The sequence below is a fragment of the Alosa sapidissima genome, chromosome 15 (genome assembly GCF_018492685.1).
Source record: "Alosa sapidissima isolate fAloSap1 chromosome 15, fAloSap1.pri, whole genome shotgun sequence".
Classification (NCBI taxonomy): Eukaryota; Metazoa; Chordata; class Actinopteri; order Clupeiformes; family Clupeidae; genus Alosa; species Alosa sapidissima.
This window is the reverse complement of record NC_055971.1, coordinates 28,463,080-28,490,579: the sequence shown is the minus strand read 5'-3', so window position 1 is coordinate 28,490,579 and position 27,500 is coordinate 28,463,080. Positions and strand designations below refer to the sequence as shown.

At 42.3% G+C, this 27,500-nt stretch overlaps 2 protein-coding genes across 7 annotated transcripts in view; one reads left to right on the top strand and one right to left on the bottom strand.

The window, feature by feature from the left end:
* The window catches only part of tnfrsf19 (tumor necrosis factor receptor superfamily, member 19), a 25,989-nt gene extending 16,758 nt beyond the window's left edge, over positions 1 to 9,231 (bottom strand). Inside the window, exons 1-4 of one of the 3 annotated variants that reach the window (XM_042063369.1) lie at positions 9,114 to 9,231; positions 8,654 to 8,821; positions 7,036 to 7,127; positions 5,811 to 5,921 (exon numbers count right to left, since the gene is read on the bottom strand). In XM_042063369.1, the coding sequence (XP_041919303.1) occupies positions 5,811 to 5,921; positions 7,036 to 7,107 (183 nt within the window). In that variant the 5' untranslated portion in view covers positions 7,108 to 7,127; positions 8,654 to 8,821; positions 9,114 to 9,231. Of the gene's footprint in view, positions 1 to 5,810; positions 5,922 to 6,380; positions 6,446 to 7,035; positions 7,128 to 8,653 lie in introns of those variants that run through there. The other 2 variants (XM_042063368.1, XM_042063370.1) reach the window with 2 other exon arrangements.
* A 6,386-nt stretch (positions 9,232 to 15,617) lies between these two features.
* The window catches only part of sacs (sacsin molecular chaperone), a 33,956-nt gene continuing 22,073 nt past the window's right edge, over positions 15,618 to 27,500 (top strand). For 2 of the 4 annotated variants that reach the window (XM_042063348.1, XM_042063345.1), the window contains exons 1-3: positions 15,618 to 15,898; positions 16,753 to 17,164; positions 18,575 to 18,725. In XM_042063348.1, the coding sequence (XP_041919282.1) occupies positions 17,142 to 17,164; positions 18,575 to 18,725 (174 nt within the window). In that variant the 5' untranslated portion in view covers positions 15,618 to 15,898; positions 16,753 to 17,141. Of the gene's footprint in view, positions 15,899 to 16,622; positions 16,644 to 16,678; positions 17,165 to 18,574; positions 18,726 to 27,500 lie in introns of those variants that run through there. The other 2 variants (XM_042063347.1, XM_042063346.1) reach the window with 2 other exon arrangements.

Below are 27,500 nucleotides of genomic sequence, written 5' to 3'. Positions count from 1 at the left end.
AACAGAAAATTTGTTGAACATGTTCCAAAAATGGGGTACACCCTTGAGGAAGTCTCTCTCTCTCAAGAGATCTCTATGTCTGGAACTGATTCAACTTAATAATACCTCGTTCCTCCACTAGAACGGGCGACCCACACCACAGCATACAACAAGACCTTTTCCCATATCATATAATCTAATGTATGGAAAAATGCAGACATTTAGTGATGTAGACATTATCTAAAAGAGAGAAAGAGAGAGTGGGAGGGGTTGGGAGAGAGAGATGTACATGTAACCTGCGTTGTGTTGAACCTGCGCGATTCAGCCCTGCACACGCCCGGACTCGAACCCGCGAAACAGCAGCACCTCGGATCGGGAGGTGAGCACGCTAACAATTGAGCCAATAGCCCAGGCTACTGGCTCGCATGCCAGCAGCACTCTTGAGGCGTCGGGGAGTGAGGTTTACCAACGTTCCACAAGCACAGCTAAGCTAGCTGGCATCCGTTACATACACACAAAGAGAGAGTGCAAGACAGGGAAAAGAGAGAGAGAGAGACAAACAGACTCAGACAGAGAGAGAGAAAGAGACAGAGGGACACAGAGAGAGAGAGAGAGAGAAAGACTGAGTAAGACAGAAAAAGAGAGTGAGAGACAGAGAGAGAGAGACGGAGAGAGAGAGAGAGAGAGAGATGGAGCGAGAGCGCAGGAATGACATCACATCAGTGTATTGTCTGGTGCAGCTGCTGTCGCCGCCACTGTGTGAGTGCCGCTACCACGGTACATTCCACCGCCGTCGCACAGATGGATTATGGGAGCTCATATATCATTAGTTTGAAGGTCAGCTTCAAACAGGACGCCTCTCTCCTAGCCTGGGTACTGTTTCACGGCCTGGGCACACACACTCACACTCACACACACACACACGCACGCAGATACACCCACACACTGACAGATGCATGTACACACACACACACACACACACACACACACATTCAGGGCACTGTTAGATTATGTGAGCTAAGATGCCGTAATGTGGACTGGTGGGTGAGAGCTTATGACAGAGTCAATGTTTGAAAGACAATACTGTGTGTGTGTGCGTGCGTGCGTGCGTGCGTGCGTGCGTGCGTGCGTGCGTGCGCAATGTCTGTGATTAATACACCGTGGTGAAGTCTAAATGTTTGTAAGTGTTCCAAGTTTTTGTGTGGTTAAGTAGGAGTTGGAATGACAGATAAAAAAGAAAAGAGAGAGAGGAGAGAGAGAGGAGAGAAAGAGAGAGAGAAAGAAAGAGACAGAGACAGAGAGAGAGATAGTGCCAAGAGTTCTTTAGTCACTTTCTGCACAAGAGGCAGTGGAGGAGGGGAGAGGAGAGGGGGAGAAAGGAGGAGAGGAGAAGAGAGGAGAGGAGAGGGGAGAAAGGAGGAGAGGAGAGGGTGAGAAAGGAGGAGAGGAGAAGAGAGGAGTGGAGAGGGGGAGAAAGGAGGAGAGGAGAAGAGAGGAGTGGAGAGGGAGAGAAAGGAGGAGAGGAGAAGAGAGGAGAGGAGAGGAAAACAGGCCAATGGAAGTTGACAGAGAAGAGGGGAAGGAAATGAGAGCACTGTAGAAGAGGAGAGGAGAAAAAAAAGGAGGAATGAGAAAAAGAAGAGAAGAGAAGAGGAACGAGTGACAGCTCACACCAAATACACAAGTAGGACAGCAACCCCCAGAGCCAAGGGATGTGGATGAGAAGAAAGACAGGAGATATGAAGGGGAGGGAGGAGAAGATAAAAGGGTTGAAAGAAAGAAAGAACGAAACGAGAAAAGGAAAAGATACAAGGAGAGGAAGAGATAATAGAGTGAAGATAAGGGGAGAAGATGGTTCTGGTGGACCGCAAGCTCTGTGTAACTTAAAGTGTGTGTGTGTGTGTGTGTGTGTGTGTGTGTGTGTGTACCAGACAAACACATGCTCAGTTGGATTCTGTCATTATGTATCTCCCAAACTACGAATAGCTTCCTCTGAGACAGCGAATAGGACACAATACTGTATGTGCGATTCGTGATGCCATACTGTGTGACGTGTTCTCTTGACCTCTGTTATTGTCTCGACTCTTCAGCCTACCGCATGTTTTGTCCTCCTCTTGGAGGTGGCGTTACAGTCGGCCTCAGCTGAATGAGCTCCGTGGGGTCGGATAAGCCTGCGTATCGGCCAGTGACAGCGATCTCGTCTCAGTCGGAGCAAGCTCAGACATCGGCACGCGTCGCTCCCCGCGCCCTTTGGGTTGTTTTCTGTCCTCTCCCTGGACGCCAAGCATAACAGCGGCAGGGTAAGGAGAGGACAGCGCGGGGTGAGATAACGCTCCGGCGTGTTCAGACACACTCCGCAGTCTCCGAGATTAGCCCAGACTCCCCACGACGGGGCGGCCCTGGGAACGGCTGCCACAGGGACTCACGCGGCTCAGGGCCACGTCTGGCCCAGAGGGACCACAGCGGATCAGCTCTGGATCATTGCTGTTCCTGTGTGTGTGCGTGTGTGTGTGTGTGTGTGTGTGAATGTGTGAGTGTGTTTGTGTTCCTCACGTACAAAAGGTTATGCATCCACATAATTTTAACTTCAGATAAAGTTCAACTTCAGAAAAAGTTGAACAAGTGTGTGTGTGTGTGTGTGTGTGTGTGTTACATGCTACATTCAAAATTTATATCACCATATTCCCAGCACCTCTTTCTGCAAATGAGACTAAGAGATGAGTGGAGACACATGTCTCCTGCCTCTAGCACATCTTACATCCAAACGCCTCAGAAACGCTTCAATAACGTTAGCCAAACGCCTCAAAAATGCTTCAATAACATTAGCCAAATGCCTCAGAAAAGCTTCAATAACGTTAGCCAAACACGAACATCTTACAATCCAAACGCCTCAGAAACGTTTCAATAACGTTAACCAAACACGCACATCTTACATCCAAACGCCTCAGAAACGCTTCAAACGCATTAGCCATACAGAAGCCAAACAACCTCACAACAACAACGTTGTGCTTATATTAAGGATTAATACAGGTTTGCTTTACTTACAAAGGTATCAGAAACCAAGCGTTTAATCCCAAACAAGTTGTATAAGAATGTCAGACAGTCAGGTATGAAGGGATTATGTGCTGTTGTCATTTGAGATGTGTTTTCATTTTTGCAGAGGTTTAGCCTTGACCCTCAATAATGGTTTAAAAGATGGGATATCTAGAGCTTGAGCCTCACCCTCACACACACACACACACACACACACACACACACACACACACACACACATCTGAATTAAATTTAAACAAGATAGTAATACCCTTCCCAGGGTTGTTTATGAAAGCCCTTTTGTGATGCAAGCTTAATCTGCAAATCTGGGGAGCGAGTGAGTGATTTAAGACACAGCCATAACACCCCGAGACAAGCAGGGTCAACGTGTGCTTTTCTCTCACAGGTGCACACCATCTTCCAGATCATTGTTCAATGACGCAAACCAAAGAAGAAGAAAAACAGACACACACACACACACACACACACACACACACACACAGTGCTCGGCATGTTGCCATCGCACTCAAAAACGTAAATCACACATTCGCACATCACACTGAAACACGTCAAGGCAATTATTACAGACACAATTACATATGGGTGTGTGTGTGTGTGTGTGTGTCTGTGTGTGCCTGTGTGTGTGAGAGAGAGAGGGAGAGACAGAGAAAGATAGTATGTGTGTGTATTAGAGTGTGTCTGTGTGTACGGGTGTGTGTTTGTATAAGCCTCTGTGTGTGCATGCTTGTGTGTGTGTGTGTGTGTGTATTCTCCACCCCAACGCATACTTCATTTGTACCCTAACAGCTCCCTTACTTGTCTGGGTGTCCAACACACACACACACACACACTCTGCAACCCAGAGTCCATACCTGTGCAGTGAAACCAAACCAGGCCTGCTGGGGTGATTCACACACAGAGTATTTTCTAGACTCTTCTGCTGTAGGTTTGCGGAGAGAGATAAGGATTAGTCAAAGCAGGGCTTCCTTTCATACAAACCAAATGCCTCCACTATCTAGTAAATGTCTTTTTTTCCAACTGTTGATGGGGGGGGGGGCTTTTGATCGGAAGTGGTGGTGGTGAGGGGGGGGGGGGTCTTTGGCAGGCCACTGTGGAGGAAACAGACATCCCTGATGTCTCACTGCAGACGGTTTTCTCCTCTGTTCTCTTTCCCCCTCTTCTCCTCTCGTCTCGTCTCTTCTCCTCTCCTCTTGTCTTCCTTTGTCTTCTCTTGTCCTCCCTTCTCTCCTCTCTTTCCCTCCATCCGCGCACAAACACTTCAATGTTAAAGGAAGCCAATTATTGACCATGACTTCAGGCCTTTCGGCATTCATTGACCGAGAGAACACAGAAGAAGAGAAGGAGAGGGAGGGAGCCCTCCCTATAAGACGCAGTGGAGCGTTTCGCTCATAAGAGCGTGCAGTGTGCACTAAGATAAAAGGCAGCCTACCAAGGCCTAATGGAGGCGCATGTGCTCCACACATGTTTGCCAGCTTTTAGCACCGAGCAGAGCCAACACCCCCCACCCCCACACCACCAGCACCACCCCCAATCCCCCACCCCTTCCTTGCCTACAGCTAGCTCACCTGAACAGCATGTACGTATGTATGTAGGTGGCCTTAATGGGCTGCATGTTTCTCAAATCAACCTCTGGTAAGTACCCTCCAAAGAGCACTCCGGCTGGGGCGGAAGGCGTCATAAAGTGAACCCACAGCCTACGGACATGTCCTCCGCACTAGGGAGACAATATCATAAAAAAGGAATTTAGAGATGGGAATTGGGGGAGGGAGGGGGGGGGGGCGGGGCAGGGTAGTGGGGGTGGTGGTTTGTACTGGGGGGGGGGTTATGTTGCATAGTTGAGGGTCGGAGGGTGAAGGTCTAAGTGATCAAAGCATGGCCAGACAACTGCTGCCGAGACGCGGCAACTCACAAGCCTTTTTTCAGCTCGTGAAAGAAGGGAAGTCATTAATAATTGGGCCAGACAAGCCATTCTAAACATCGGCATCTATTGTGTGTTAAGAACAAAGGTGCGCTATTTGCCTGCCTTTTTTGGCTCTCAAATAGGTCTTATCTTGTTCTGGGAGGAAGTCAGAAATATTTAAGAAAATATTTTTCCTATTTTTTTAATCCTGAAGTGGCGGCAGCAGCAAATTTATTAGCCTGTAACTTTTTTTTTACCCCTCTGGCTGGAAAGGGGGAGGCCGCTTGGAAATAAACAGAACATCAAACACTTCCACTGATCCCTATCAGGTTTGAAGTATTGCGAAGCCGTCTTGTAAGCCGGCCTTTTCGTTTTAGGGAGACGGTCTCTGCAGAGCTCCACTCCATCTGCTCCGTGCGTGTGAGGAATCAAAGCCAAACAAACGCAGGACATAGAGCGACTCGGCCCAAACAAGCACAACAACACCAAATGTATCAAAGAGTCGCCGGGGGAAAAAAAGGCTGACTGAGCCAAACAAATGGACCAGAACAAGAATATGAACGCCACGGGGCAGCGCACATGAGAGGCAGCTGAGAGTAGGTAAATCGGCCTGTTGCTCAACCCCAGAACTAATGGAGTAAAGAACAGAGAAAACAAACTCTATCTATCATAGATAGTTTATAACCCAGTCGCATTAAAGGGGTGATACGCTACTGTTAAATGACACCAAAACAGCACAGTGCACAAGACAATGTAGCAACACTACATCGTGAACTACAGTGAGGCGGCAATAAAGGTGAGTGTGTGTGTGTGTGTGTGTGTGTGTGTCTGTGTGTCTGTGTGTGTGTGTGTGTGAGTAAGGGACTGATGGCCAGACCTTGGACAGTTCTTCTCCGGCGTTGCACTGTTTGCAGGGCATGCAGTTGCCGAGGCGATCCTTGTACTCCTGTTCTCTGCACTCCCGTGTCTCCTCTGTCAGTACGGGAACCTGAGAGGGACATCAAATCTCATGAGCGATGGTGTGGGATTCCTGCGTTTCATCGCTGCACAGAACAGTCTGGACCCGTTCCAGACAGAATGGATGAACACGCAGAACATAAGCACACTGTTCCAACATACACACCAAACATCCTCAACATACAAACACACACACACACACACACACACACCACAGACACGCAACATACAAACACACACACACACACACACACACACACCAAACACCTTCAACATACAAACACACACACACACACACACACACCAAACACCTTCAACATACAAACACACACACACACCACAAACACGCAACATACAAACACACACACACACACCAAACACCCTGAACATACAAACACACACACACCACACACACACTCACACCATACACTCAACATACAAACACACACACACACCAGCCAACCAAGTTCACACACACATAGAGCCATACACAGATATGTGTCCCCCAACTCTCCAGATATGTGCCCTCCCCTCCACGACCCATACCAAAGTCGCCTATCGCCAGCCAAAGTCGCCTGTCACTATAGACCCTTTCAAGAGAGTTCCATTATCAGCATCATAGTTGGCCCCACAAGACTTCCTTTTTAACATTCCATATGTTATCTTAATGCAGAGGAAGTAGATTGGGGCCCAAATAGAATGTTCAAGCATTGTTTTTGTTTACCTTGTTGAAAGGGTCTATAAACGCAACAAATGGCTGTCATGTCACCGTAGAAATTAACCGACATAGAGGACATGTCTGTCTGTAGTTCACCCCCGAGAGCTGTCTGTGGGTTAGCCTGTGAGAAGAGGGCATGTGCCCTTTTCAGAGCCAGGCTTAACAACATGAGGGAGTGGAGACTAAGGGGGGTGGGGGGGGGGGGTCATCCCACCAAGCCTGGGCTCATGTTCTATATGCCAGGCCCCAAGTATACGGGAAGGAGAAAGCCCTACTCCACGGCACACTGTAGTTAATGTAGTACATTGGCCCTGTTTTGCCTGATGAAGAGTATTTTTTCTGGTTGGGGGCCGCAAGCTTAAACTCCAGTGTGTGGACAGTCCTCTTCATGAGTGTGAGGCGGGGGGGGGGGGGGGGGGGGGCTCACCATGGAGGAATGCAGAAGCAACAGCAGCTTCAGGATCAGGAGCCAGGTGTGTTCGCCGAGGGAAGCAGCCATCCTGACCGACCCCTCTCTGGCTGCAAATCAAACACAGACAACAACAAAAAGTCTCACACTGGCAAACAAAAAGCATTATAAAAACATTTGTATATTATCATTTTGATTAAACAACAAAGGTCTTATGCTGCTTTTAGGGAAATATTCAGTTGTGTATAAGGGGCTTTGGGGTTGGTAAGCACACTCTAACATTTTGCTCCATAGAACACTAAAGGAGCTAGACATTTCCAAAGAAAATAAAAGATGGGTATGGGCACACAGTACAATAAAATATAATATTATTTTTTATTATTATTATTTCACTGACTTATTGTTATGTATAGCATAATATGTCTGGGACAATATAAACATGTTCATTGCTTTGTGACATATGTTCTATTTAACCTACCATGCTATCTGCAGAAGTCATTTCGTCTAAACTTACATGTGGTCAACTGAATAGGCAACTTATTACGTATGCCTGGCCCCGTTTCTGTAAATGGGTTTCCGTGCGTTATGGGTCTGACTTCTGCTGGAGGTAGCAATTATGTTCATGGAATGGATTTGAACTCTCTCTCACCGAAAAGGTTAGTCCATCTACATGTCATTATTAGCTTACCTCACTCTTTAAGTGGACCATTACGCAGTCAGAGGAAAAACCTATGCCTTATCCAGATCGTAATCTTTAAAGAGGCTGACGAACCCTTTCCATCTCAGCAGCAGCCCATTTTAATTAAGCCCATTTTGCCAACAAAGCCTGTTGTTCTCAAACTGCTCTGAGTAAGAGTTCGCGTAATTTACTAGCCTACTTGCAGCGCAGATATATGGACAATTCAGATGCAAAGTTGATTTGAAACTGTATCGCTTTTCAAGTTTTTTTTTTTTTTTTGCAGTGCATACTTGTTACTGGCCCGGCACTTCAAAGGCGAAGTTAACGACTTGATATTGTTTCTACATGTCCTCCCAGTACTCATCGAGTCTTTGCGTTTAAATGTCAACCGTCACCGTACCGCCACACAGTATTTAGCCTATAACGTAACTTCATAGTGTTGTTCAGTTATAATTGCTTGAATATGCGTAACTATTCTATAAAAGCCTAATGCTTGATGGTTTTTGCACAAATCGACTGCGCTAAAACGCCCATAAAAGTGTTTGTTTACAATAATTTATGATACCCAACTTAATATGGAAAGAATAAAATATGAGTGTCTATCAGTTGGCACTTACGACCAGGCTAAGGTAAAACAGGAGTGTTCACAAGTGCAATGAATAATTATCAAATCCAATGAAGTTGCCAAACGAAGTAGCCCGGTTCAGCATAGAAAATGTAGAGCTCATATAAATATGATTGTGCAAAAAGAGACAAACTTTCCCTTGAAATGTGTGGTAGCCTATGAGAGCTATTCCAGGGGAGTGTTTGTTAACTTAAACAATGTGATTTAACAGCATTGCATTGCAGAATTAACTAGATCGTGCATTTTCAGCAAGGAGAAGGTTACTTCAAATCAGTAGCCTAAGTCATGACAACTGTCAAACTCAGGGACTATTGTAGGGGTTCTTTTCTTACCGGTTTGTTTTATAAGCCCGGACTTCTCTCTTTTGACCTCCACTCTAAATATAAACGTTTTTGTTTATCTTCAAAGTCCTCGTCTTTGTTTATTCCCGCATCGCCCCGCAGAGTCGTTTCACTTGCCGTCCGTCCAGTCTATCGGTCTCCGCAGCTCTGGACAATCCCCTAAAAATGAGGACAAAGTCAGCGCCGAGATCAAAGGCAGGGATGGCTGCGATCTCACGCTTGTAATCTGATCTCCGATCCGCATGTAGGTCTCTACATCAAAGCGCAGTCAAGTTCGCCAACACTCTCGTCACAAAAAAACAAAACAAACAGGTTAAACCGAAAATTATTACAGTAGTCTAAATTGGTGTTTCTTTTGCAGGCTGTTTAGCTGTAACACACGCGAAATCTGCAGTCAAATTGGACGATTGATGTTCAGTGCTCCGTTCAACAGGAAAAAGATCCGCCTTACTTCCACCATCGCCCGCTCTTCAGTGTTCCCCGGGCGGTTTGCTGAGTTTGGGAGGCCCGCTGTTTGATGCGAGCTCGTGGGGCCGCGGTTGAACGCCCAGCGCTTCCCTCTGAACAGCCTTTCATCTTTCAACCAGCAGCAGACGCCTCTACGTCACTCCATGCCCCGGGATTGGATGAAACGGCTGTCTGCAACCTTGGAGAGAAACTTTGTTTCGGTTTTATCAGTGCTAGTGCAAGTCCTTACAATATGATCTACGGAAGGTAGTCAATGCATTGGGCTGCATGTGTTTTCATAAAGGTTTCAGACTATTATGTAAATTAAACAAGGCCTACACACATTTGAAGTAAACTAAATATGAATCAATCATGTAGGCTATAACTTTTTTGTACGCTTGAAACACACAAACTCATGCTGTGCACATATGATAATATTAACGAGGTATTTTGATGTTCCATGAACCTTTGAATTATTTAATATTCAAGCTATAGGCCTAATCGTTGAAAATCATGAAGAGCATGTCCAGGCATGCCTACTTCGGTAGCCTTGAATCAGTGGACTTACGCCCTATGGGTAGAATATTCTCAGTAGGGTCGTAGTAGGCTATGGTCTGTTATATAGCCCAAACCCTGAGCAATATAAGTTGCAACGTCTAGCCAACACTAGCCGACTTTAAAATGTACTCTGTTGAACACGCACTGGTTGATTCAAATTAATTTCAGAGAGCAAAAAAGTAATTTGGGTAGGCAGGCAGGCAAGCTTACAGTGAAACTAATAATTGATAATGATTGTTAATGAAAGTTCATATGTAACTAATGGGATATGAATGGGTTGCCTAGCCTATAGCCTACTATATAACCTCATTGGCAGTTCTGGCTCTTCTACTTTACACACATACACTGCACTTGAGTTTTGATATCCCGAGACCGTGCAGCAAATGATTGTCCGATGTCACCATCTAGCGGTTTCAGACAAGAATTGCTCATAGGCTTTGGCAGTGATTGAGATACAAAATCCTATGTGAAGCAATGTCTAATATTTGATGCAGCAACCTCAGATATATGGTTATGGGATTTGGCAGACGCTTTATATAAAAAACTTTAAATAATTTAAATATAGTAGGCCTAGAGATTTTTGATGTATCTTCAGTTTTTGACTATGACATGCATAACATATTAAAACACAGTTTCACTTTTTGCTCAAAGACTACAAAATCATAATGGTCAAATGTGTAATTAATATTCTGCAAAATACAAAGGGTGGTCATCAAACTGTATTTCAACTGTATATTTAGCTTTATTCATCTATGTTTTGTTTGACAAATCTATGTATTGTTTTGTTTGTCATCAGCTGGTGTAAAGGATGGGAAGCAAGCTTGCTTCTCCTTGTGTTATGGATGTGCTAACTCTAGCCAACGCAGAGCCCAGCCAGAGGGCCAACTTTGATTCTCTATGAACAGACAATGCTACTGCAGGTTACACAGCCGAATTTGGATTGGACCGAAGGCCAATAGCTCAATTATCCTGTTAGATAAGCCCACTGCAGAGAGGAGATAATATAATCAACATATCATGATTTGACAGGTCCTTGGCTTATATGAGGCTTGCTCATGATCCCCCTGACACTGAAGTATGGCTCTTATAAGCTGTCTTGTGAGAGGAGCTGGAGAGATCAGAAAGGAATTCCTGTTCTTTTGTTATTAGTCTTCTTAGATGCAATTGGAGGCACTGAACTGACCTATACTATACATGCCATAGAAAAAGTGTAAACATACTATATAGCCTACTGCAAACTAAGAATATGGTTCAAGTAGGCAGTCAGATGCAAACAAAGAGGGAGGTTCAATCTGATATATGTCCCTGGTGTTATGCATATGTTATTGCATTAAATAGTCAGGTCAGGTGTGATATTTGTATAACAAAGAGGAGCTGTTGCATGTGTTTGATAGCAGTGGCCACTATACACCCCCTCTGGAAACTTGCATATGATGATAGCCTGATAGCCTAACCTCATTAATAAATGTCCTATGAACTTTTAAATGACCTATGAACTCTAAATGAACTTCCACCTTCAGATGCAGCTGAAGCAACTGCCCTGCTGTCTGACTTTTTGCATAATCTGCCCAACGAGTATATTGTCCTAGGAGACCTGAACTGGGACTGACTATCGACTTCATCAGCGTTAAGATATCTATGTGATACAGTACGCTACATCTGATGCAACTAGTACAGTCACCTACACGCCTCAATTCAAAACGAATGGACAAGTCTACATTAATTGACGTTATTCTGACTAATGCTCCACATAAGTACTCGGCGGCTGGAGTTTTCTGTAATGATGTCAGTGATCACTGTATGGTTGCCTGTGTTAGAAATTGCAAGCTGATTAAAACCAAGCCACGGTTTATTTTTAAACGAAATTACAAACGTTTTAATGAACAAGCTTTTCTTCATGAAATCTATCGGAGTGATTTACATTTAGTTTGTGTTATGGATGATGTTGAGCTGGCCTGGTCTTATTTTAAAAAGACCTTTTTAGCCATAGTTGACAAACATGCCCCTATTAGAAGATATAGAGTGCAGAGATAATCCTTGGTTTAATGACTCTATTGCAACTGCTATTAGAGAACGGAATGAAGCATGGATCAAGGCAAAAATAAATAATAATGATAAATGTTGGTTAGATTATAGGGTATTAAGAAACAAATGCACACGATTAATAAAAAGTACAAAAAGTGAATATTATCTGAATTTAATAAATGAAAACCTTAATGACCCCAAAAAGTTTTGGAAAGCAATTAAATCTTCTTCAGGGGAAGTGCCACCCTCCACTATCCCCGAAGTTATAAAAACAAGCCAGGGTGAAGTAAGGGGTAAACAAAATATAGTAGATACTTTTAACAAGCATTTTATTAATGCAGGAATAGCTACTCAGTCAACACTCCCAGCCAAGCCAAATTGTGTAACCCCCATTACAGATTCGTCTAATGTAAGTTTGAATAATTTCAAATTCATTTCTATATCTGTCTCTAAAGTACGAAAGGCACTGCTGGGCCTTGACCATAAAAAGTCTGCTGGCCCAGACCAGATTGACCCATATTTCCTCAAAACTGCTGCAAACTTGATTGCTGGTCCTATCTCCTCCATTTTCAATTTTAGCCTGCACAGTGGTTCTATTCCCAAGTCCAAAAAGTGGAGACCCGTCGGTCTTAGACAATTACTGTCCAATCTCCAGACTGTCCGTCTTGGCTAAACTATTTGAATCCTTATAAATGAGCAATTAAAACATTTTTTAGCTGACAACTGTATTTTAAGTCCTACTCAGTGTGGTTTCCGACAAGGACACAGTACAATTACTGCTGTAACCTCTGTTGCAAATGATATTGTTAATGCTTTGGATAACAAAAATGTGTGTGCTGCTCTATTCATTGACTTATCTAAAGCATTTGACACCGCTGACCATTATCTTCTTCTGCAAAAACTGCAAAGCATAGGTTTAGGTAGCACTGTGCTAAATTGGTTTTCTAATTACCTGAGTGATAGATCCCAGTGTGTGGCATTAGATAACTGTACCTCATCCTTGCTAGATGTAAAAATGGGTGTCCCCCAAGGATCAGTTTTGGGTCCTATATTATTTTCTATTTATATAAATAATTTAGGTATGAATTTGAACCAAACTAAGGCTCATCTTTATGCAGATGACACATCTTGTACACCTCTGCTAAGTCATTGAAAGAAACAATTCATAATTTACAGTCTGCCTTTAGTCAGGTACAAACATCTCTGGTAGGATTAAAATTGATATTAAATGCTAAAAAAACAAAATCAATCGTTTTTACACGTTCTCATTCTCCTATAGATTTGTCTATTTCAACACAAGATTTTACCCCAATAGAGAGAGTAACTTCCTACAAATACCTAGGTATTTGGTTGGATGAAAAACTTTTGGGGTACATATTGAGAGCCTTTTAAAAAAAACTCAGACCCAAGTTAGGTTTTTATTTTAGATTAAAGAAGCGTTTTCCTTATTCAGCGAGGAAAAGGTTGGTGCGGAGCACATTCTTATCAGTGTTGGACTACGGTGACCTCATTTATATGCACTCCTCTTCATCTTTATTAAAAAAATTAGATGTACTATACCACTCAGCCGTGCGTTTCATTACAGGTGCAGCAGCCAGGACTCACCATTCTGTATGAAACTGTACAATGGTCCTCCCTCCGCTCTAATGGGTAAATTACCCCTCTACATTTTAAATTTGCTTTCTTACCATAATAGTGTTTACAGGACAAGGTCATCAGAAAAAATATCAACAAGAACAGAATTTGGTAAAACAGCTTTCTCATCATATGCACCTAAAGTTTGGAATGAACTTCAAAACAGCCTAAATCTAGAATCACTTCCATCTTTCAATACTTTTAAAAATCTTTTAAAGTCAACTCTGACAGAACAGTGTAATTGTTTTTAACTGGTGCCCTTTAATGTTGTATGTCTGTATTAGCTTAAGTTAAGTGCAATGTCTTGATTGTGTTTGTATAGTGTATGTACAGAGATGTGTGGTGTAGTATGTAACCTTTGTCCTGTCTTTTATGTATATATATATATATATATATATATATATATTTTTTTTTACTTTTTGCCGCCAGTCTTGACCAGGACTCCCTGGGAGAAGAGTTACTGTAACTCAATGGGACTTTTCCTGGTTCAATAAAGGTTAAATAAAAAATAAATAAATAAATAAAAAAAAATCCTTATGTGCAAAGATATTAGACATATTAGAGTCAAACTCAGTTATTTGGACAGTTGACTGCACTGAATCACATTTTCAAATGAACACAAAAGGACAAACTCTTAGCGTGGGTTACAACATGTTTAATGTTACAGCATTTTAAGAAAAATATTGTGTCTATTGGATTTATGAGTGTGAAGAGAGCTATCAATTGGAAGAATGTTAACAACATCAATGATAAATAATAGCTAGAAACTTTTGAAAGATTATTGAACTTAAAACAAATGTCTAACACAATACATATCCCTACTCATAAAACCTGGAATCAAATTAAGGCGCATATGTATATCTACAACAATGTTACCCTGGTTAAAATTAAGTATTATCACGCAAAAGATTAATCCTCCAAGAAAACAATCTTCAAAGCAACAACAATAACCTCAATGTCACAGATGTTGTGTACTGTTGCATGGACATAGCTATGTCCATATGTCTACTGAGAATGTCTGAAATAACTCTGTATGAATGGGGCTTGGACGTTAAGGATACAAATCTGTACATAGGCGGATCTGTGAACCACTGATGGGGTGTGATCCCAGAACTAACCTTTTTTGTTGTTTACTTTTGTTTTGTTTATGCAATTTTTATGTAGACTAACTATTTATTTTATGGATACAAGCCAAGAACTGGATTGACCATCTATTTGTTTTATATAGTTATATTTGACCTAGACACATGCATATGAAGGGTTCAGATGCAAAAACAGTTAAGTCCATTTTTGATGAATTTACAGAAATATATTATTACTATTGATAATGATATACTTGATATCAGTCAATCTGTTGTTGGACTGTGTTGATTTGATTTATGTTTTACCTAATTAAAAACAACCAAATGACCAAATGGCACATTTGTGAAGGTGAACAATGTTTTCCCTGAGCAATAACTCATTAAAAAAGTCTGATTTACAATGTGGCAAACCATTACTTTAATTCACCTATATAAATTCCCCAAACCCAAAGCTCATAAACTCTGAGGACAAGACACACACTACAAAAACACTAGTATTCTAGAATCTAAGTGAGATAAATAACTTTAAATCAAGTGAATATGTGCTTGATTTTCTATTGTTTGCTTATAACAAGACATTTTTAGACAGTTTGCACTTGATTTAATTGTTTCTGACCTTATTATAAGTGGACATCTTGTTCTATTGGCAAATCTTGCCGGATAATTTAGCTTATTTAAGTAGTATTTCCACAAAACAAGAAACTTTCACTAAGATTCTAGAATTGTAGGATTTTTTTTTTGCTGTTGCGTGAAATTTAACTTCAGAAAGGCTAATTCAGCTCAAAGCCCTGAGGGGTAAATCCATCTCCAAGGTTACCAGCTCAAGAGTTTAAAGAGTGGGAGAGAGTCCCTATGGACTTTACTGATGGTGCAGCACCCCCCCTGTAAACAACTTTGCATAATCCAGTGATATCCAAGATGCAGTGAACGATGGGAAATTTTTATTGAACAAACAAACTAGTGTAACAATTTCCCCCCACAATCATTTTCCCTATTCAACATAGGCCTACAAAAGTAAAGTATAGTTAAAATGGCCTACTTCTATTGATTTGAAAGGCCTACAACTCATCTCAGGGGGGAAAAGAGAATGGCGCTTTTAAAATTTGCGCTGTTGAAAATCCTTATTTAGCAAGCAGAGTGTGTTATGTGCGATCGTGACAGTCCAGGGGGTGCTGAGTGCGCACAGTTCAGTTCGGCTGCAGCTTTAAGGCAGCAGGCGTACCGCGGATGGTGCCCGCAGTCTTGAACTTGTTCGGAGATGCCGGGGCAGAACGCGCCAATTCATCAATCATAATTACGTTTTTGACCTCCTATACTCAAGCAGACTTAACACTCAAGGCGCATTTCAGGCTTAAAGCCCTCGGAAGCCCCGTCTCTCCTCTAATATCAAGTGGTGTCGCATGATCCACAAGGTGCGAGGGGGGAGCGAGGAGAGCGGCCCATTACTTAACCAAGGATGCCGCGCCATAGACGCAGGCAAGTTGCTACGGTGAGAGCATCGCTATCGATTTACTGCGGCATCTGTTGTTACAGAAGGTTTCCTGTTCTACAATGCATGAATGGCTATGACTAGGGGAAATTTTAGGCGGCACATTGTCGAACAAATATCAGTCTTCTGCATTTAGATTTTTTACTTGTTATCATATTCGTCCGAAATAAGATATTAGTCCTATAACAGTGAATTATCTGAATGTTGGCCTCTAGGAACTAAAGTATCTATACCAGTAAAGAGCTAAATATCCTTCACTGGGGTTAGATGATGTCATCCCCCAACGTTGCACTTCCATCGGGTAAACTGCACCACATGAAGAATGACTATATTCAAACTAAACAAATGATTTCCCATAGCCCATAGCCTAATTTAACACGTATGCGTAAACCTAGACTATCCGAATATTTACGCTTTGAAGCAGCCAGTAGGATTCAATAGATTAAAAACTAAATATATTTAGACTGCCTGGATCTCGAAATAATCATATAAGATAGTCATTTCCCAGTTTTAGTGTACACCAATATGCTATAGCGGAGTTTACGCTCGAAATGTATGAAATAATTGTTGTTTTGTACATATCACTGGGCAGGTGCAAGCAAGACTACTGTAGGCAGTGTCCGGGATATGTGGTACCCGTTTGCATTAGCACATGCTGTAGTACAATCTACTACAAGTACCAACATCCTTTGCGGTTCCTTAGCCTACCATTCGCCAAGAAGCCGCAGTAAATAGCCTACTTCATGTAGGGTGGACTACGCTTACATTAGACGCAAAAGAACCTTTGAAGGAATTAGCATGAGGGGAAAGCGCAATGTAGCGGCTAACTTGTGTTCTATTTTTATCACTTTCAGGAACAAGCAAAATCATCTGAATCTCTAGCTAGCTGATGGACTTCTTTCAGAGGAGTGTCCAAAAACACTTGACTGGATAGTCGGAATACAGCGGATAACTCGCAGAGCCGCAGTAGTACATTGTTGGAGGCGGGTCTTGGAGGAAAATACTTTCAAATAAAGCCTATTACAGTGGTGCCATGGGCTGATTCTCGTAGATCCACAGAAGGGGAATAAGAACAAACGCAAATGAAGAGGAACAGGACCCGTTAGCGTTCTAGCAGATAACGGTTTGCATGGTGCACCAGGGTGCCTATTTTCCGGGTGGAGTTTGCCTGCGCTTTATGCAGTTGAAACTGCACGAATGAATGCTGTACGTGGATACCTAGGGAGATAGCGGCTGAGGAGCGATGGCAGCCAAAGAAAATCTGTGGTAAGTTTACAATAGTTCATTTGGAATCCATTTTGAAGTATGAATTGCGGCCTTGAATCATCAGAGGCTTCAGCGAATAAACTGTCAACACTATCGCATGTTACTTACATGAAATGTGAGAGAATGTGTTCACATCTCACACCAGCAGTGATGCTGATGACATCTATTGTGCGTGTCCCTCAAACTCTCTGAAAGTCTAGTTTCTGTGCGTTACAGCTGTCAACGCCCAAATAACCGTATTTTACTGTGACCGGAGAATACATATATTATTAATGCACATAGTGATGTGGTTATTCAGGAAAGCGCGCTTAGGTTTTAGTTTTCGGGTGTCATACGGTTTTCATGTGTTGTCAGAAAGCCCCGCCCTTCCTTCAAGTGCGCTGAGGGGGCTTGGCTGTCAAGCTCCGGCTATTATAGTGGGACACCCCGCTGACGACAGCGCGTTTCTCTCTGAGGCCCATCCGTAGGCTATTTAATTGTGATGCACTGAGCAGCAGTCTAGAACTAATTTCCAGTTGCATTAGTGTAAACTGGATTAATAACTTGACACCATCAAACACATTGTATAGGAAGGCCTAATTGGCCTCTATTGTGCACACAATATGCTCAGTTCAGATGGCCTATTGCTTTAGCTAATAAAAGTCACTTGCATTAAATAACCACAAGACAATTCGACTGTGTGCGTTTTGTTTTGAGCAGCATTTAGTTATTCGGATTTACTCTTTGGCACAGGATAGTAGCCTAAAAACTGCGCTAAAAGCTGGACCTCATCGCTGAAGTATTTATTTCGTCCAGAGAAGAAAGGGTTACTGTGTTATATGTGTTTATCAGCCAATGTCCTCAAGCCACAGACATAGTGACAATGCTGATACTGTTATGCCATTTAGGGTGTGTGTGTGCAAAAAACTACTCTGATACTGTAATGAGTGCAGCTGTGATGCGGCAGCTTGAATCTTGTAAACAAATACCAGGAAATATGACACAAATACAATGAATGAGAAACTGTCTTCTCATCATGCAGTGTACAATGCAGTATTGTTAATTCACAGACAGCTATAAAGAGTTTCAGAAGCTCTATATAGCCTCATACTATAATGCCATAGGTTAACTGAAATAATATAACTTAAAAGATGTATTGCAATAGTGAAATTACTCTGTGCACAGGATGGTGTGGGGCAGGGATGGGAATGTTTATCCCTGTGCAGAACTAACCTAATCTTGAAGATAGGCTGAAGAATAAAATTAAAAGTGCAGATAACACAACACAACACAACATAACATAATGTAACATAACATAACATGCAAATAACATTTTAAGTGTATCTTGTGTCCATGGTGCAATCCACAAGTTCACTTTTGCACCGCTCAGAGCTGTGTGTTTGTGTGTGTGTGTGTGTGTGCGCTCCTCAGGGTGCCACGGGTGGCGGTCTGTCACGAGTATCTGGGCTGCAGGGTCTTCCAAGTGACCGGGGCCACGGCCGTCGGGCATATCAAGGAGCTGCTACACGAACAGACAGGCCTTCCTGTGTCGGAACAGAGACTGGTGCATGATGGGAGGCCGGTAGGTGACACCTCACTCGTGCCGCCTGCTGATGGGAAGCAGCGGGGTTGTAGTTCCGAGGGCAATGCGATTTGGAATCAGTTAGGGCAATGTGAAGGGCACTACCAAAATGGCAGAGTGAGGGAGGAAGCTTGTGTTGTTTCAAACCTTTTTACTTGGTGTCAATTATTCTCTACATGGACCGTATTTCTGTCTTCCGTCTTTTATGACACTGGAGCAAAAGGGCTTGTGCATTTACAAATTTACGCATTTACACATTTGCTTCAATGCGTTTTGGTGAGGTCACATATTGCGAAGCGTAATTGCAGCCTTTGCGGTTAGAAAATCGCGTTTAATCATATCGCGATATTATCGCAAATGCAATTAATCGTTCAGCCCTAAAGGCAGTGCAGATCTACGGCAGCATCAGGATGGTGTTCCTTGGTAGAGCCTCGAGCACTTCACCTGCTACCAGCTTGCTGTTGCTGATCGGTTGCGCAACAGTAATATGGCAAAACAGCAACAGGAATTAGCAACAGCAGTGTGCAGGCCACTGCCAATATGGCCGCGAGAGCTTGTTTTGGTTTGTAGCAAATTATTTCTCCATGGTCTGTCTTTCACCCCCTCTCTGTTTATTGTGATATTTGGGCAAAGGGCTTGTGTTTGGACACTGACGCCCAGCTCATTGGACCCTACCTTCTGTAGGCTTATTGGGGCTGCATAATCTGCCACAGCGAAGTGATTTAGAAGTTGTGTGGGGGCCAGGTCTGGGTAAAATGTTGCCCATTGTGTCGTTATTTGCAGCCAGGCCAAGGGGGTGAGAACTCATGACGTGACACATTTGCAGTGTTCAGTGGTGGTCTGATTTGCTGTTGTGTTTGTAAGCCGAATTAGGGTTCTTCTCATCACATGTCTTCAAACACAGTTTGCCTAATGGAAAAGGAGAGCTGGCACATTGGATTGGAATCATTAGTCCTGTGACAGTTGTCTAAATTAGCTTATTCCAAGAAGTGGGAGGCCTAACTTGATCTGTATTTTGCAACTGTAAAGTGGGACGTTTGATAGATGATGAAGACTTAATTGTTGTTAGTAGTCTTTTTCAACGCCATGTTCAAACAAAGTTTGCCTAATACAGAATCAAAAGTGACAAGTCATCACCCCCCTGCTGTTGTTTGTATAATGAGCTTAATGCCGAAGTACCCTACACAGAGACAGTGACATGTTATTTGACAGCTGTGTAGTAGTAAAAGGGTGATAAAGGCCTCAGAATGACATGTGTCCCTTTAGTATTTTAGATTCTTTTATTGAAGAAAATAAAGATGAACACACTGGAATGGAAATGCATGTCTTATATGTTCACAGTGAAGCTTAGAGCACATGCGCTCACAGCTGGTAGAGTGAAACTAACACACTGCCACTGACTGGTTGGCTATAACTGCTCATATGTGTACTTACCCTTTGGAATTGAGATTATTTCAGGATTAATTCACTGGCTGGTTGGCTATAACTGCTCATATGTGTACTTACCCTTTGGAATTGAGATTATTTCAGGATTAATTCACTGGCTGGTTGGCTATAACTGCTCATATGTGTACTATTGGAATTGAGATTATTTCAGGATTATTTCAGGTTTATTTCACTGGCTGGTTGGCTATAACTGCTCATATGTGTACTATTGGAATTGAGATTATTTCAGGATTATTTCAGGTTTATTTCACTGGCTGGTTGGCTATAACTGCTCATATGTGTACTATTGGAATTGAGATTATTTCAGGATTATTTCAGGTTTATTTCACTGGCTGGTTGGCTATAACTGCTCATATGTGTACTATTGGAATTGAGATTATTTCAGGATTATTTCAGGTTTATTTCACTGGCTGGTTGGCTATAACTGCTCATATGTGTACTATTGGAATTGAGATTATTTCAGGATTATTTCAGGTTTATTTCACTGGCTGGTTGGCTATAACTGCTCATATGTGTACTATTGGAATTGAGATTATTTCAGGATTATTTCAGGTTTATTTCACTGGCTGGTTGGCTATAACTGCTCATATGTGTACTTACCCTTTCGGAATTGAGAATATTTCAGGAGAGGGAATTTCAGTACATTGCCTTCTCTTTTCTCCTATGGCTTTGAGTCTACTACTGTCTATTCCAATAGATGATATAGCCCGATTGAAGCATCTTTGAGGACATTGTTTAAGACAGACAGACTCCATGTTTTTCCCATAGATGCAAATGCCAATAACTGAGGCCCTTAGCTGAGAACTTGCCTACAGCTGTTCGACCACAATTTTGTCACTGGCATAATGGCTCGCCCCCCAACAAAGCTGTCTTTGAGATGTAGCGCTCTTCTGTTGTTGCTGAGCAGGAGGGGGGTACAAGTGTATGGTGAGTCACACATGGAGTTGATGCCATATACCTTATTTTTATAGTTGCTTTAATAATAAAAAAAATCTGTCAGTGCATACACAAGACTGTTTAAAAATTATTTGGACCATTTCTATAGTCTTTAGTGCAAATAATGGGTATCTACATGTATAAAGGAAAATAATTAGCATAGGATAAGCATAAAAGTTTAGTAGAAAAAAAAAAAAACTATGGATAATGTAAAGAAACGACGGGAAACACTTTTGATATGGACTGAATCGATCAGCCTGCTTTGGATTTCTCTGGAGGAAACAGAACCCAGACGCATGAGCCAGACGCATTCCCATAGCTCTTCTCGTATCATTAGCGTTCACGTCTGCTATCCCAGCCTGAGTCATACCCGTTTGGTGCCCCGTCGTTCTCTCAGCTGACCCTTCTGGGTCGTGGCACGGGGAGAGGGCTTGAGGGAAGGGGGCAGGTGGGATGCCTCGTACACACCCGCCCTGAAGTCAGGCACAGAAAATAACCCTCTCTCTCCCTCTCCCCCTCTCTCTCTCCCTCTCCCTTTCTCTCTGTCTCTTTCACTCTCTCTCTCTCTGTCTCTCTCACTCTCTCTCCCTCTCCCCCCTCTCTCTCTCCATCTCCCTCTCTCTCTCTGTCTCTCTCACTCTCTCTCTCCCTCTCCCTCTCCCTCTCTCTCTCTCTCCCTCTCTCTCTGTCTCTCTCTCCCTCTCTCTCTCTCTCTCTCTCTCTCTCTCTAGGCTGACCCTGACTGCAGTTAAAAAGGAAAACTTAGATGTAGATACATGTCCTTAATTTTCAGGTTAAGGTTAAGGTATTTGTCAAACAATGATATTATTCCGGAGAAACTTACAAAACATATTTGAAAATAAAACTGGTATATAGAGCCTTTGAGTGTATATGTACAGTATAAGCTGTTTTATCCATTTAAAAAAATTAACCAACATACTACTTTACAAACCTAAGGTTTCTCAATGTGTCAGTATAGGGCAACGATATGAAGACAGAATATTGTACACATGTTGTAACATGTGCAATTATGTGTATTCCACTGGATGAGTGTTTTGATGAGAAGTTTTGTTTGTTTGTGTTTATGTTTATATTTAGATTTATTAGCAGACACCTTTGTGCAAAAAATCGTAGGCCTACATTATATTTTAACTGAGGACCAAATGAAACACGTCAGATATCTCACTGGTATCCCTACCGTCCGCATTCCCAGAGAAATGCCAAGCAGGGTTTTGTTTTTGTTTGGGGGACAGACTGCCCTCACTTTGTTTGGCTCCAGTTTTTGGAGCCTGGGCTGCCTACAGAGACTGAGTTTTTTTTACAGTGTAATCACCGACTGGCCAGCTAGCGGTCGTGAGGAGATGATTGCTGAATGTGCCAAAACAATGGTATGAGCTTGAAATTATGTAAAAAAATCACTAACCTCACCTTTAACGTCTTAATGTCCTCATTGGTATGGCAAACCATCTGCATGCCCATGGGCTGCGTGTGTGCCTCAGCAGATGCCTGTGCTTTATGGTATCATTACCTCAGGTACACTAGCTATAGTCCTGGCAATGCTCCAGCATCCTCCATAACAAATAGGAATGTATGGCTTTGGGCCGTTGGACGTCTTCCACAGGAATGGGAATGTGCGGCTTTCGGCTACTGGGTGTCCTCTATAGAAATGGGAGTGTATGGCTTTGGGTGATTCTTGTAACAAACCCCACTCCCTCTCACATTTTTGTGGATTTCAGGCAGGGGGTTCATGTTTGAGGGCCTGTGAATCAAAGAGAGATTCACTGGGAATTAGAGTCTGGGCTTGGCAGGGAATAGAAGAGGTCTTATCTGTGGCAATGGGAGTCTGCTACCACAGCATTCCTGACAAAGATGGATTAATGAGCGAGTGGCTGTCACACAGACGTGAAGACACTAGGATATCTTATTTGTAATGCTACATGTATCAAGTCTGCTTGTATTCTGTGCACTTCGCTTCACACGATCCCAACCTGAGTTGACATAATCACAAAAAAAGATGGTGCAGCGAATATGGTTATTTGCGGAATAGGCATGTGAGTTTACACGCAAGGACAGGAAGACCAATCATATTCTGCATTTCCCAACTCTGCGTACTAATTTCACTGCTGATTAGCTGTGAATGATTGTGACAATTTGATAAGGATCATTTATTGGGAACCAAGATAGTACAATTTGTAAAGCTGGTTTAAAAAAAAAGATGATGAATAAAAATGTTTACTGAGATGCTAGTGAGATAGAACAGAGCCTGACCCTCTCAGCGGGCAGCCAGGGTGGCATGCCAAGATAAACTAGCCACTGCGGGCACTTGCTCAGGACACGGGCAAAAGCAGGCTGGATGGCAGTTTTCTGTCTCTCTCACTCTTTCTCTCGCTTTCTCTCGTTCCTGCCCCCCTCTGTCTACCCCCTCTCTCACTTTCTACTTTCTATCTCTTTGTAGCACTATTTCCTTCCCTCTCTCTCTTTCTCTCCTCCTCTCCCTCCCTCTCTCTCTCTCTTGCTTATGGTCGTTGATCTAGGCTGGCAAGGGCTAGATGGCAGTTTTTTTCTCTCTCTCTTTCTCTCTCTCTCTCTCTCTTTCAATCTCTCTCTGTATGAGTCCCTCTCACATTCTCTCCACTTCTTTCTCTTCCTCTAGCCCCACTCTCTGTTCCTGTATTCCTCTCCCCATCTATCTTTCTGTCTCCCTCTCTCTATCTCGCTCCATTCTCTCTATCTTTTGCCTTCTCTCTCTCTCTCACTCTCTCTCTCTCACTCTCTCTCACTCACTCACTCTCTCTCTCTCTCTCTCTCACTCTCTCTTTCTCTCTCACTATCTCTTTCTCTCTCTCTCTCTTTCTCTCTCACTCTCTCTTTCTCTCTCTCTCTCTCTCTCTCTCTCTCTCTCGTGGCCAGAGCTTTGTGTTGGCAGGGCGGTTGCCAGATATGCTGAGCACAGCGTGTGAGCCAGCAGAAGTGGGCTTTCACCTTGAGGAGGCGAAGAACAGTGCAGCATCTCTAAGTGTGTGTGTGTGAGCACGAGCAAGGGTGTTTGTGTGTTTGCACACGTCTCTGCATATTTATGTGTGTGTGTCTGTGTGTGTGTGTGTGTGTATGTGTGCGTGCTGGTGGATTTATGCATCTCTGACTGTGTGTGGGATTGCATGTGTGTGTGTGCACATGTCTGCAGATTTATGTGTGTGTGTGTGTGTGTGTGTGTGTGTGTGTGTGTGTGTGTGTGTGTGTGTGTGTGTTTGTTTGTGCTGGTGAATATGTGTCCATGTCCTTGTGCTGGTATATGCCTGGGCATAAAAAAAAAATCTTGGGTTCCGGTTTCCGACCGACCCTGTCAATTTATGTGCGACCCAATTTTATTTTATGAGCTTGGGGAAGAAATAACACTAAATAGTCTAGGCTACATTAAATAAATCCACAAATAAAAGGCGAACTATAATTACATTACAGTTTTTCTCGATCGTTTTGATACCTGTGTCAACTCTGACATCACATTCTCAAAACAGTTAACACCCGTGTCTGAACAAAAGCACTCTGGAAAAAATGACACAATTTGCTTGCAAAAGGCTGTTACTCTCTCAAAACACTTAAAACATGCAGCAAAAGTAAATCTTGCCTTCAAACACTACAACTTGTTGCCAATTCAAAAACACTCTTTAATCAATCATTACACACTGGACAACAAAATGCAAAATCTAGTTCTCAAAATGAGCATTTTTGCTATGTCTGTTCTTTCTCATTTTTCTGGTATCAGAAAAAAACTGTGAAAAGACAAAATGTGCTGAATAATAAAATAATTTATTCATTCCTCCCGAGATGTAACTGTCATTGTAAGACATACAGCAAACACCTAGTAAGATACTGTAAATTTCATTGAACTACAACTTCCATCGAAATAGACCTACAGTAAACACCTTTTGTACTGTTTTCTCCACCAAATAGGCAATACAGTACTTTGTCTAAATGTGCATTAGATCCATACTTGCAAATAGCAACACAGAACAGACATCTTTTATGTATAATGAATGATTGCTGATTGAAGAATTGTTTCACACAGGTGTATCAGAGATTCAGACTTATGCAAGGAATCTATACCACCTGTGAAAAGATGTTTTCCTTTTGTTTAGCATGGTGAAACCAATAGAAACCGAGTTTGGGGCTTTTGAATGACACCTGTGTTAACTGTTTTGCAAAAGGGTGTGAGAAATGTGTGAACCCAATGAAAATGTGTGAACACATTCGCAAGAGATTACTTCTGCTGTGCAAAGAAAGTAGTCATGAAGACCAAGTGGGTTCTAGTTTACTTAAGCAGGTAAAAGCAATCGAGAAAAACTGTAATTACCCCTTGCGTTATGTATAGGGATGAGCGTATTCTCTCTTTTACAAAGTAGCCGATGCACAGCTGTTCACGAAGACGATTGTTTTCGTCACTTACCAAGGCACTCGCAATTTTGTCCAAACACCGCAACTTTTCCGCAAATTTGACCAATCATCGTAGTTTCACCGTGAAATTTCACCTACCACAACAGTCCCTCGCGCAGAATATTGAGCCAGATGGCACACTTACTTCTGCACCTTCTGCATATGACACCAAAGACTGCCCTAACATGTTCATTCCTCTGCAGTTTTGATGACAATAAATAGAAGGCTAACGTTAATGATCTGCTTACTTGCATCTCTCAACCTGGTGTTGCTAACCTACCTAGGCTATGAAAGTAAGTTAATTAAGGCCTACTTGGTTTACTGACATTTGAGTAGGCTATGCAACCCATTGGCAAATGTTTACCTGGATATGTCCTTTTAGCTTGTGTCATGTTTGCTAGCTTGTGGGCTTAGTTTGAGTAGTTCTACCAAAATCATAGAAATTAATAAAATTAATAAAAAAGACATTTACCTCTTCTATGATCCAAGAATGATTTCATTTGAGTTGTTTTTTTTTTAACATTTATTTTAACTAATGACATAGAAGACATTCCCAATTGCATCCACATCTCGTAATGCACTATGCAAAAAGTGATTTACACTCGTAGCCGAACACAGTGAGATGCAAGCCTTCCAATCCACTCAGAAATGTAATTAGGCTACTCTCACATCCTTAAAGGGGCAGGCAGTCAATTAGATGTACACCACCAATGTAATGACATTAAACAGAAATGTAATCAAATAGTTCAAATCAATATGAAATTACTAGATACTTACTTGGCTATTAGTAATTATGCAGGCCACAGACTATGAATTACTAAAAAGATATGAACTTAATATGAATTACAAAATATATTAATGTATTGAAACATATGACATGATGCCATCTCTTTAGGTGACTGTCTTTTGGACAGTTCTACGAAAGGTTATACCGCTTTGTGAATTACCTCAGTCAAAGCATTTTCACAAATAAAGTAGGCCTACTTTGATTTTCTGTAATCCTTACTGTTTACCTTTGATTATCCTTATTTAATAAGCATCAAGATGATCAATGTGATTTTGGTCTTACTAACCTTAATTGCCCTAAATTAAAAAAAAAAAAATCGCAACTATTTTCGCGATTTTCACTTCCTCCCGCAATTTCTCCACAAGAAACAGCTAAAAACACTGCAACTTCCATCCAGGCATTTTAGGTCGCAACAGTCTCAAAAAACCTCGCGAAATCCTGGAGGGACTGATTTTCTACCTATCCCTTACTGCCACTGGGAAAAGAAAAAAAATCCCTACCGACCCATGGCCTCAACTGACAACCAACAGGAACCAAACCTTTTTCTTTTATGCCCTGTGTGTGTGCTTCTATGTGTGAATTTATTTGTTCATTAATTCATGTGTGTGTATGTGAACACACGTGTGTATGTGTTTGTGTGTGTGTGTGTGTGTGTGTGTGTGTGTGTGTGTGTGTGTGTGTGAGCGTTAGGTATGTGGAGGTACGTGCAGTTCTGGCATGCTTCCTTGCCACTGAGTGCTGAGTATCGATCTGATGTGGAAGAGAGAGTGGCTAGGCATCACAAGGCACCATGGGAAATTATCACCCTCTCAGATACGCCCTCATTACAGGTCCGGATCCTCCTCAGATCCACCAGCTTTGGACAGAAAAGACCTTTCATCAGCTAGAGAGACTCTGAGCCTGACCCCCTACACCTTTATATTCTTAACTAATAGGATTTTTTTTACCTCAGGGAATAAAACTGCTGAGAGCATACTAGAGTATAAAAGAGCAAATTCCATAATGTATGTGTGTCAATGGATGTACAAAAACATTGCTGGTCGTAGAGGTTGTTGCAACCAACCAAGATATTCTGTGTCAGAAAAACGTTTTGGGTATATCTCCATCCTATACCACCTTTGTGGTGTCAATATGTTTACCTAATTTGGTAATTACAGCATGTGTTAGTAAGATGG